We start from the raw sequence: 12,083 nt of genomic DNA, 5'->3' as shown, positions 1-12,083 counted from the left end.
CACTCTATCTGTCTATCGCCCTCACTCTATCTATCTATCTATCGCCCCTCACGCTATCTATCGCCCCTCACTCTATCTGTCTATCGCCCTCACTCTATCTGTCTATCGCCCTCACTCTATCTGTCTATCGTCCTCACTCTGTCTAGCTATCGCCCTCACTCTGTCTAGCTATCGCCCTCACTCTATCTGTCTATCTATCGCCCTCACTCACTCTATCGCCCTCACTCTATCGCCCTCACTCTATCGCCCTCACTCTATCGCCCTCACTCTATCGCCCTCACTCTATCGCCCTCACTCTATCGCCCTCACTCTATCGCCCTCACGCTATCTATCGCCCCTCACGCTATCTATCGCCCCTCACTCTATCTGTCTATCGCCCTCACTCTATCTGTCTATCGCCCTCACTCTATCTGTCTATCGTCCTCACTCTGTCTAGCTATCGCCCTCACTCTGTCTAGCTATCGCCCTCACTCTATCTGTCTATCTATCGCCCTCACTCTATCTATCGCCCTCACTCTATCGCCCTCACTCTATCGCCCTCACTCTATCGCCCTCACTCTATCGCCCTCACTCTATCGCCCTCACTCTATCTATCGCCCTCACTCTCTCTATCGCCCTCACTCTCTCTATCGCCCTCTCTCTATCGCTCTCTCTCTATCGCCCTCTCTCTATCTATCTATCTATCTATCTATCTGTCTATCGCCCTCACTCTGTCTAGCTATCGCCCTCACTCTGTCTAGCTATCGCCCTCACTCTGTCTAGCTATCGCCCTCACTCTGTCTAGCTATCGCCCTCACTCTGTCTAGCTATCGCTCTCACTCTGTCTAGCTATCGCTCTCACTCTGTCTAGCTATCGCCCTCACTCTATCGCCCTCACTCTATCGCCCTCACTCTATCGCTCGCCCTCACTCTATCTGTCTATCTATCGCCCTCACTCTATCGCCCTCACGCTATCTATCGCCCCTCACGCTATCTATCGCCCCTCACGCTATCTATCGCCCCTCACTCTATCTGTCGCCCCTCACGCTATCGATCACCCTCACTCTATCTGTCTATCGCCCTCACTCTATCTGTCTATCGTCCTCACTCTGTCTAGCTATCGCCCTCACTCTGTCTAGCTATCGCCCTCACTCTATCTGTCGCCCCTCACGCTATCGATCACCCTCACTCTATCTGTCTATCGCCCTCACTCTATCTGTCTATCGTCCTCACTCTGTCTAGCTATCGCCCTCACTCTGTCTAGCTATCGCCCTCACTCTATCTGTCGCCCCTCACGCTATCGATCACCCTCACTCTATCTGTCTATCGCCCTCACTCTATCTGTCTATCGTCCTCACTCTGTCTAGCTATCGCCCTCACTCTGTCTAGCTATCGCCCTCACTCTATCTGTCTATCTATCGCCCTCACTCTATCTATCGCCCTCACTCTATCGCCCTCACTCTATCGCCCTCACTCTATCGCCCTCACTCTATCGCCCTCACTCTATCGCCCTCACGCTATCTATCGCCCCTCACGCTATCTATCGCCCTCACTCTATCTGTCGCCCCTCACGCTATCGATCACCCTCACTCTATCTGTCTATCGCCCTCACTCTATCTGTCTATCGTCCTCACTCTGTCTAGCTATCGCCCTCACTCTGTCTAGCTATCGCCCTCACTCTATCTGTCTATCTATCGCCCTCACTCTATCTATCGCCCTCACTCTATCGCCCTCACTCTATCGCCCTCACTCTATCGCCCTCACGCTATCTATCGCCCCTCACGCTATCTATCGCCCTCACTCTATCTGTCGCCCCTCACGCTATCGATCACCCTCACTCTCTCTATCGCCCTCACTCTCTCTATCGCCCTCTCTCTATCGCCCTCTCTCTATCGCCCTCTCTCTATCGCCCTCTCTCTATCGCCCTCTCTCTATCGCCCTCTCTCTATCGCCCTCTCTCTCCCTCTCTCTATCGCTCTCTCTCTATCGCCCTCTCTCTATCTATCTATCTATCTATCTGTCTATCGCCCTCACTCTGTCTAGCTATCGCCCTCACTCTGTCTAGCTATCGCCCTCACTCTGTCTAGCTATCGCCCTCACTCTGTCTAGCTATCGCTCTCACTCTGTCTAGCTATCGCTCTCACTCTGTCTAGCTATCGCCCTCACTCTGTCTAGCTATCGCCCTCACTCTGTCTAGCTATCGCCCTCACTCTGTCTAGCTATCGCCCTCACTCTGTCTAGCTATCGCCCTCACTCTGTCTAGCTATCGCCCTCACTCTGTCTAGCTATCGCCCTCACTCTGTCTAGCTATCGCCCTCACTCTGTCTAGCTATCGCCCTCACTCTGTCTAGCTATCGCCCTCACTCTACCTGTCTATCTGTCACCCTCACTCTGTCTGTCTATCTTTCGCCCTCACTCTGTCGTCATCACTCTATCGCCCACCCTCCATCTATCGCCCACCCTCCATCTATCGCCCTCCCTCCATCTATCGCCCTCCCTCCATCTATCGCCCTCCCTCCATCTATCGCCCTCCCTCCATCTATCGCCCTCCCTCCATCTATCGCACTCACTCTATCTATCTATCGCTTCACCACAGCATCACTCAGCACCACCACTGCATCACTCAGGGGCACCACAACATCACTATGCGCTACCACAGCATCACTGAATGCCACAGCATCACTCGTCACCACCACAACATCACTCAGCGCCACAACAGCATCACTCGGCGCCACCACAGCATCAATCTGTGCAACCATTCAACAACTGGCTCAAATATGTTCTATCAATGTTTCAAGCTTTATTACAAATGTCACAAAATGATGTTAATATTTCACTTCTGTTCTTGGATTTTCGTCACAATGAAATACACTGAACATAATCTTCACAAAAGTTATTTACAAAAGTTTATGCTATTGCCATTATAAATTACAATAACTTTTATTTAAGTATTAATTATTTAAAAAAATAAAAGCCATTGTTATTTGTAATATCAATACATTTAAGTCATGTAAATACAACACATATTGCATTACAAATGCTATAGGTGTCACATTTGCGAAAGTTATAACTATTGGCATTGTAAATGACAAAGCTATTAATTTTGCTATTTTCAAAACCAACACATAAATAAAAAAAATGTCATTTACAATACCAGTAGCTCAAACTTTCCTAATGCGAGACCTATTGCATTGCAAATGCTTGTTTAGTATTTCTGATGATACAAGGCAAAGGGCATGCAAACTGATTCACATCTTCCTACTGCAGTCAGATTGCAAAGCTTTTGCATCTCAGGACATTAGCTACCAAACAAACATGACTTTCAAAGACGCCTTCTGACATTTTTGTTTAATCTCATTGGGAGGGAAAGCAGCTAGCTTCCAGTCAGAATAGGAAGCCATAGTATTGCTAAAATGTCACTCTGGCCCGATCCTAGAGCTCATTAACTAACCTCCCGTAGAAAGGGGGCAAGACATAACATCATGAAACTCTGTGAAAAGAGTTTCACACCTCATTCTGAAGCAGGTCAAGAAGGGAGGTATCGAACGAGAAGAGGAAGGAATGTGTTTACCTGGTTAACAGTTAGTTAGGAGATGGCATCTAATCCTAGATCCCAAAACATGAAAGTATATCTGAAAGAAAACAATCAAGTGGTCTATGCTGCAGGGGTTCGTTCGTTATGATTTGTCAGGGAGACTGTTTTTGTCATCTGGAAAACATTCTTTGTAGCACCTCCTTAATAAATTTATCATATTCTGGGATGAGTGGGTTTAGTCTGATTCTTGACTCTTGGCTCCAACAGCCCAGACGTTTTACTAACTGCCTAGCATCTGCTTTAGTTCTGCAACAAGGCAGTCCTCACTAAAGAGCCAAAGGAAAGTGATCCCAGATGAGTGCGGAAGCCTCAGATCAAACCAACTAAAACCAGCTTTGCCAATATTGATTTGCCATTCACTTGTGCATATAAAAGTATACTGTTTCTAATTGTAGACAGTTCATTCATAATTTAAGTTGACCCATTTGGTCCTTTAATGTTTGACCTTGTCTTCAAGATGTTTTTTCTTAATTATAAACTGTCAGATCTTTGGGCCAGATGTAGTATTTTTGCAACCAGTAAAGAATTTGGAGTGTTGGTAAAAATTAAATGTTTTGCAACCAGATTTCACTTGCAAAACTTGAATACTTATGATACTGATTTGAAATGTATACGCAACACCCTCAACACACCCCTGCCAGATACCAAATTGGTATTCATTTGGAACCGCATTTGAGCAGTTGGAAAAACTTTTCTGACTCCAAAAATATAATTTGTATGTAGAAAAAAACATTGTACCGTTTGCCAACGCCTAATTGAAGAGTTTGCAACAGTTAAACATGCTTAATATATCTGGCCTTTCATTCTGGCACAATAATATATATTTTTTCCCTTTTCTTTTTTTCCACTTTATCTCCTGCGACATTTTGAAATAAAGTATAATATCATTTTCAAACCTACTGTGTGCACCTCTAATATTTGAGTGACTTGGAAGATATACTCTTGATGTGTATGCGTCGTATCTGTAATCTTCCAGAAATATGATAATTGTCTGAGTAACGGGTTTAAAATAGTCTTCATAAAGGATGGCATTTTACCAAGTGATGCCAGCTTCATTAGTATTTGTTATTTCAAAATAGGTTTTGAGATAGGAGATGGTGTTGGATGAGCAGAAGGTAGTTATTTCTGTAGGATTAGTCATGCTGCCTATGTTGTCTGTAAAAGAATGGAAAAATTTGTCTTCCAGTGATATTCTTCCAGCAAAGAGTTCCAAATAAGCAGTTTTCTTAAGAATCTACACGTTACATTTTGGGAAGCTGGCTGTACAGTGCAGTTTTTCATCTCTGAATAGGCCATTTGGGATGATTTGTATTTGCTATTGGGTACAATACTTGTATGATTTCTGCTGCTTTCTCTATTCCTTCTGTACATTCTTTATTTAAGTAAGTGAGAAACGATGTCTCCTGGAAAACATTTTTTATTTATCCAAAAAACATGGTACCAGATGTTCATGCTAATGTAGCGAAACGGTAAACAGACATAATATCGACTACAAACTATCGAATGGACATAATATCGAGTACAAAATATAGGCTGGACAAAATATCGAATGGACAGAATATAGACATCAAAAATATCGTTTTGAAGGTAAGTAATGTAATATTGAATGTTAAAAATATAGAAAGTTAAAATATCGAAGTATATAATATAGGTTATTAAAAATATCGAATTTGTAATAATATCGAATTTCTTATAGTGTTATGTTATTATATGTGTGAAAAGTGTGTATTTATGTTATAATTAATTTTAATTAAGGAATTTTGTTTTTTTAATTTTTGCGTAATTTAATTCTGTAGCGGGTTGTGGGTTTATAGGGGAATAGGGTGGGAAGTAATTTAATTATAATTAAATAAATATGTAAATTTATATATTGGTATTCATTTTTAATTAATTGTTAATTTATATTTGGTCATTAATTAAATTTTAATTGGCAATTAATTTTAATTAATTGATTAATTGCTAATGATAATTTTACAGATTTATTTTCTGTTGTGGGTTATAGGGGAATTGGGTGGGAAGTAATTTATTTACAATTAATTAAAAATGTAAAAATATTTATTGGTATTTTTTTAGAATTAATTAATTACATTTTTATGGGTAAATAATTAAATTTTAATTGCCAATTAATTGATTAATTGCTAATTATGTTAATTTTACTAATTTATTTTCTGTAGCGGGTTGTGAGTTTATAGGGGAATAGGGTGGGAAGTAATTTATTCATAATTAATTAAATAATTCGATTTATTTAATTGTTTTTAAATTGAATTAATTGTTAATTAATTTGTAATTGTTAATTAAATAATTGTTAATTTGTAATTAATTTGAATAGGTTACTAATAGTAAAAATTAATTGTAATTTGTAATTTTAATTGAGTAATTATATTATATTAAATTGGTAATTACTTTTAATAAATTTTTTATAGATATTAATTTATACTGTTTTTAAATAATATAGGAAGTATTTACTTTCCCCACTGTTGCACTCTCTGGAGTGGGAATAGTAATTTTTACCCCTACGCTATCCAACACTTTCCCTACTGTTGCACTCTTTGGAGTGGGAATAGTAATTTTTACCCCTACGCTATCAACGCTTTCCCTACTGTTGCACCCACTGGAGTGGGAATAGTAATTTTTACCCCTACGCTATCCAACGCTTTCTCTACTGTTGCACTCTTTGGAGTGGGAATAGTAATTTTTACCCCTACGCTATCTAACGCTTTCCCAACTGTTGCACCCACTGGAGTGGGAATAGTAATTTTTACCCCTACGCTATCCAATGCTTCCCCTACTGTTGCACTCACTGGAGGGGGAATAGTAATTTTAACCCCTACGCTATCCAACGCTTTCCCTACTGTTGCACTCTTTGGAGTGGGAATAGTAATTTTTACCCCTACGCTATCCAACGCTTTCCCTACTGTTTCACCCACTGGAGTGGGAATAGTAATTTTTACCCCTACGCTATCCAATGCTTTCCCTACTGTTGCACTCTCTAGAGTGGGAATAGTAATTTTTACCCCTACGCTATCCAACGCTTTCCATACTGTTGCACCCACTGGAGTGGGAATAGTAATTTTTACCTCTACTCTATCCAACGCTTTCCCTACTGTTGCACTCTTTGGAGTGGGAATAGTAATTTTTATCCCTACGCTATCCAACGCTTTCCCTACTGTTGCACCCACTGGAGTGGGAATAGTAATTTTTACCCCTACGCTATCCAACTCTTTCCCTACTGTTGCACTCTCTGGAGTAGGAATAGTAATTTTTACACTTCTGCTATCCTACGGTAATAATATTGGATAATATTTAATTATATTATGTTACTATATATATATACATATGTTTTAACAAATATGATTGTAATTTTTTTTATAACTTTCATTAATTATTTAATTATAAGGTAATTTAAGTACTTTTAAGTATATTTTAGTAATTAATTTTTAATATTAATTTAATTTAACATTGTTTTTAATAAAGTCGATATTTTTATAAACTATATTTTTGTAAACTATATTTTTGACTCGATATTTTTGTACTTACCTGTTTGTAGATACAAAGTCGATATTCTGTCTGTCGATATTTTGTCAACGATATTTTTGATAGTCGATATTATGTCCCTCGATATTATGTCAGTGATCCGTAGCGAAACATAGTATAATAGGACGTTTAGCTAGGCAACAACAGTTGCATTCTTGTTGTTTTAATTCTTGCCGCTAAAAATTAAATTCTCTTAACTGGGACAGAAAGGAATAGATATCAGAAAACAAACTTCTATCTATGAAACAGTTTTTTCAGCATTTCCATCCACCAATCTTTCACACCAGTAATTAAAAATAATAATAATAAACCGGGCTATGATCCGATGTTTGAACTAGCAGCGTGTGTTTGTGAGGTAAGCTCTGAGGCTTCTTGGCCTACTGTATCCTACTTGTGGACCACGCCAGGTAGCATATGTGAGTTTTACATTGGAATCTGAAGTCCTAGAGAGGAACTTTAGGTTTTCTATTGTTTCTTTTTGTTGGAAAAGAAGCTCAAGACTGGTCTCAAAACAATGGCTATCCACAGGATAAATCTCTTACTCTGCAATGGTCGTTCAATGTGTTGATTTCTAAACTGAGGATTCGATGTATGCAATCAAGGCAAAAGTTGATTAATCGTACTTCTATATAATAACCTCACAGTGGACCTTTTTAAGGTTTCTAGCTAGAGTATCTACAACCAGCATATGTTGAGCTCTGCACCTCTAGTTCATCAAGTTGAAGGTAATGAAGACCATTTAATTAAATTTGTTAGGAGATGCATTTACGTACACTTATGATTGCCCATCTGGGGTCCATCCCTCACAAGCTCTCTAGATTTCTCTACAATTGGATTGTCTATGCCCAACACAGTCTCTTCTCTGCCAGATATCTTGGTGGCAGACGCTCGGGTAGGAATAGGCTTTCTTGAATTTTTCACTGCCATCCGATGAGGGTTCAGGTCTGAAATCATGCCTGACCCAAGTTACACATCCAATAATCAAGCATGGCATTCTGTTTTAAGAGCCCTTTGCTTTATGGCTTCCTGTGTTCAAGGAATGCCGCTGGGATAACGGTGAGAAGAATATAGATGCATCTGGTGATGAATCGCACTTATTTAGTCCGTCCTGGTCCCTGTTTTGTACACTACCCAGAAAGATGGGTTGGTTTAAGACACCTACAATAAGTCTTATTTTGCAGCGCACCTTTTAACCAATGTGTGTGTTTCCAATGGAAAGATATTTGGGTGTATACATGCTTTTTCACCTCTGGAACACAGTGAAATTACTCCCAGCATCATCACTCACTTTTCAAGAAAAAGTAAACTCTTCAGTGATGTTAAACTGTTAATATAAAATACTCTTTTTAGTTGACTGCAGCTTGAACTTCGCTTGCTGGGTGAGCAAGCTACACTGTAGGCTAAGAGGATCCCTTATACTGACTATCACAAGGATAAGCTTGAACTGAGTGGTGTTTCTTCCTGAGGTCCGTTATGATTCAGTTAGACTTTTTTTTAAATCCTACTTTCTCTTCGGATGCTGTATAATTCCACAGTGTTCTGCATGAAAGTAGGGTTCTGTTTCTCTTATGAGAGGAGCATATAGGTTCTTTAGGTGGCTCGTACCTTTGGGCTTGGGGGTTCCTTCCCAATAAGGAAAGATATTCCATACGCCCTCCATTTCTCTGCTGTTACATATTTTCCCTGAGGAAGGGCAGTTGCAGATTTGTGGTGTTACTGTGCCATGTAATTACTATTCCTGAATCTAATCTGTAAATTGCATATTTTAAAAACGAATCCTTATGTATTTCCTCTTGAAGATAGTTTACTTTTGTTTACTTCTTGCAGGTTGCTGAAAGTCAAACCTGAAGAAAGGCTCACCATTGAAGGAGTTTTGGACCATCCCTGGTTGAATTGCACAGAGGCTCTTGATAATATTTTGCCATCTGCTCAAATGATGATGGACAAGGTTTACACACAATTATTTTTACACAATTTTTGTTTCAAAGAATTTCTCAAAAACTTTGCTTTTAAACATTACTTTATGTCAAAGTTAACATCATTATCTAATTCATGTTTTATGCCTTCTTATGGAAGCTATAGAGTATTGAAACCTACGTCTGTGCTTGATTGATGGAAAGATAGATGATAATCTAGTTTGTTGGTATCTTTCTCTTGAACCACATCACCACCTTACCCATATCCCTGTAATGTTGTTTTAGTCTATTTTTTTGATGCGCCCACAATTACATCATGGTACAGTACTCACTAAACCTCAACTTCTTCATTGCTTGTAAAGTCTCATTATAAGCTATGAAAAAAATGTGCATAATAGAAATTTGTATGAATCAACCAATTAATTTTTTTAAACATAGTTGAGATGTAGAATATTTGAGTAACCCTATTACCTCTTCTCTCTATCAGAGCAGTATCTGCTCAGCAAGGCTATCCCAATATTGTTTTGCCATTAGTGTGTGTAGCCTCCTAACAAGATGTAAAGGCGCTGCATTCCCTAATTGTCCTAATGAAAGGAAATTAATGCAATGATGTCTTAGTTCATAGTGTTATTAGTGGTGGCTTGGAATTCACATGCACAAAGGACCTAATTAAGCAATAAATGTAGCATTTTCCATTGACAGGCAGTAGTTGCTGGGATACAGCAAGCTCATGCAGAACAGCTTGCGAACATGAGAATACAAGATCTAAAAGTCAGCCTCAAACCTTTAAATACGGTCAATAATCCAATTTTACGTAAAAGAAAGTTATTAGGGTAAGTTATGTTTCTTGGTATTTAATTAAACAGTGTATTTAAATTGTGGGTAAATTCTCATTCATGCCTTTCTTTATTGTATTTCAGTGCGGTAATCTACAGCCTTCAAATCTGATTTCTAACATTTATATATTTGTGATGGCCTTTTTGATGTTCCCTGTAACAAAGAACTCTATACAGGTTTAGTGCTGCTAATAGGGCGGTCACCTGCAAAGAAAATGTGTCTTAAGCTCATAGGTTAAATATCTTGAGGATAGACAGTTGGTTATGTGGCCTACTTCCTGTAGGCATTTTCGTTTTGGAGTGTTCCAAGACTTTTTTTTTGTATAGATGGCCTTCAATATATCTGTAAATCTATCCGTAAAACCCCCTTTGACTTCCTATTTGGTGGTTTCTGCTGGAACAGTGTCACATGTCTCTCCACCGGCCTACATTATAATGGCTAAAAACTAGTGATACTCCATTTTACTTGCTTAGTCTTCCATCAGTCACTTTGAAATGGTAAGTAGAAATACTTCTAGAAGCAATGTTTATCTTTCTTTATCTTGTATATTCCTCTTCAGACTTTTTGCTCTTCAGAATATTGCTTAGTGTACTTTAATTTTCCCCTTGACTCCTGCATATAAAGATCAAGTCCTCTGGAGTGTTTCAAGTCAAACATTTTGGGCTCTTTACAGTGAAGTTAGTTACAGATCCACAACCAAGGAACTTTACCTGTTCAGCTTCTGCTGATGTACTTTAGCCATTGAAAAACGACCCATCTGACATACAATCTTGAAGGTTAGCTTGTCCTGATGGCAACCTGTCCAATTAACATCACACAATGAGTTTGGCATATGTTCCTTCCTTTTGCTGATATTGTGTAAACACAGGCTCTTGCCCACCAAATTTCTTGCATTCCTCTATTCCTGTAGTAGTCCTTTGAAAATTGTCTATGTAAATATTATTCACTCTCAGAAGAAAATTAATCTGTTCTTGAATTAGGCTGAATGTTGTTTATTGATAGATTATCACCCTATCTCTTAATGAAGCATTTTTTTTAAATCTTGCAAGACAAACCTAAAGATAGATTTATTTGTACCAAATGTATTTTTATTTTGAATACATTGACTAACACATCTTAAGTTTTATGCAAATATTCCCCACAATGATACACAAGGAAATAAGGAACCACACTTTTAAGAGCATTATTGTACTTAATTGGCCCATCTGAAATAGAATTCACTCTTGATGATTGTATTGCATGTTATTGTTTTTTTATAATGCTATCCCACCCCTTGCATGACCCTAAATACTTTATGGGCGGTCAAGTAAGCAGCTACTGCATTTGTACCATTTATATTGTGCTTCATACCCTTGACAAGCTTATGAAAAGCTCAGGTATGCATTGAGTTCCTGGGCGTCCTTTAGAGTAAACTATGCCAGCAACAACTTGGGTCACATCTCTGTAACAAACATATTAAACCACAAGAATATTAATTTTAATGCAGTATGTTGGTTGCACTACATATGTCATACAATGTACTGCTGACATAAATGTTCTTGAGAGTAACTGTATACTAACAAATGCACATTCACACAGTTATTACTGCATTGCAAAGTCAATATTCGTCGCATGTGTTGGCTGCAGATACACACGCTATGCATACTCCTGGCATCTAGTGTTGGGCCCAGATTCTGCAAGTTGGTTTTCTGTCTTCATCAAGGAATTTATATGGTTTGCGTCATATCTCCTCCTCCTCCTCAAGGCATTGCGGATTTTTTAACAGTTCCCTATTTTTTGTTCTGCCATCGGGCTTGGACAGACTGCATCGTAAATCTTCAGGTTTTAACACCTACGTGGCCTCCTAGAAAAAATAATAACCTACACCATTTGGTTTAAAGTATGCAGTGACCAACGTCAGCACCAGTAAAGAATGTCTGTCTCCAGGTGATGGAGATGAAAAAAGAAAGTCTATTTCGCAAGTGCACTTAGTGCGGGACAAAATATGCTCACTTGGACACGAGGGTAAATTGTGTTCATCACCTGAGCATAAGGAACAAGAGTGCGCAGCATGTAACTGGTTAAAAATTAAAAAGAAGCTGCGGAATAGAAGAGATCGGCTCCTAGTGCACAATATGGAAATGGCAGCCGTGGCCGAGTTCTCCCACAATGAATCGCAGAGCGAAAGGGAGCGACCCTTGACCTGCTGGTAGATCGCTCCCCCACCTCACAGCTCCGTCTGT

The 12,083-nt window shown here is 39.3% G+C and overlaps 1 protein-coding gene across 4 annotated transcripts in view; it reads left to right on the top strand.

Moving 5' to 3' along the window:
• The window catches only part of MAPKAPK5 (MAPK activated protein kinase 5), a 631,170-nt gene that overhangs the window by 577,827 nt on the left and 41,260 nt on the right, over positions 1-12,083 (top strand). For all 4 annotated transcript variants that reach the window (XM_078667433.1, XM_078667435.1, XM_078667434.1 and 1 more), the window contains 2 exons: positions 8,936-9,056; positions 9,727-9,857. In XM_078667433.1, coding sequence (XP_078523559.1) covers positions 8,936-9,056; positions 9,727-9,857 — 252 coding nt within the window. The remainder of the gene's footprint in view (positions 1-8,935; positions 9,057-9,726; positions 9,858-12,083) is intronic.

Source organism: Lissotriton helveticus, chromosome 11, assembly GCF_964261635.1.
Source record: "Lissotriton helveticus chromosome 11, aLisHel1.1, whole genome shotgun sequence".
Classification (NCBI taxonomy): Eukaryota; Metazoa; Chordata; class Amphibia; order Caudata; family Salamandridae; genus Lissotriton; species Lissotriton helveticus.
Note: the sequence above shows the minus strand (reverse complement) of the source record. Positions and strands in the feature narration are given on the sequence as shown.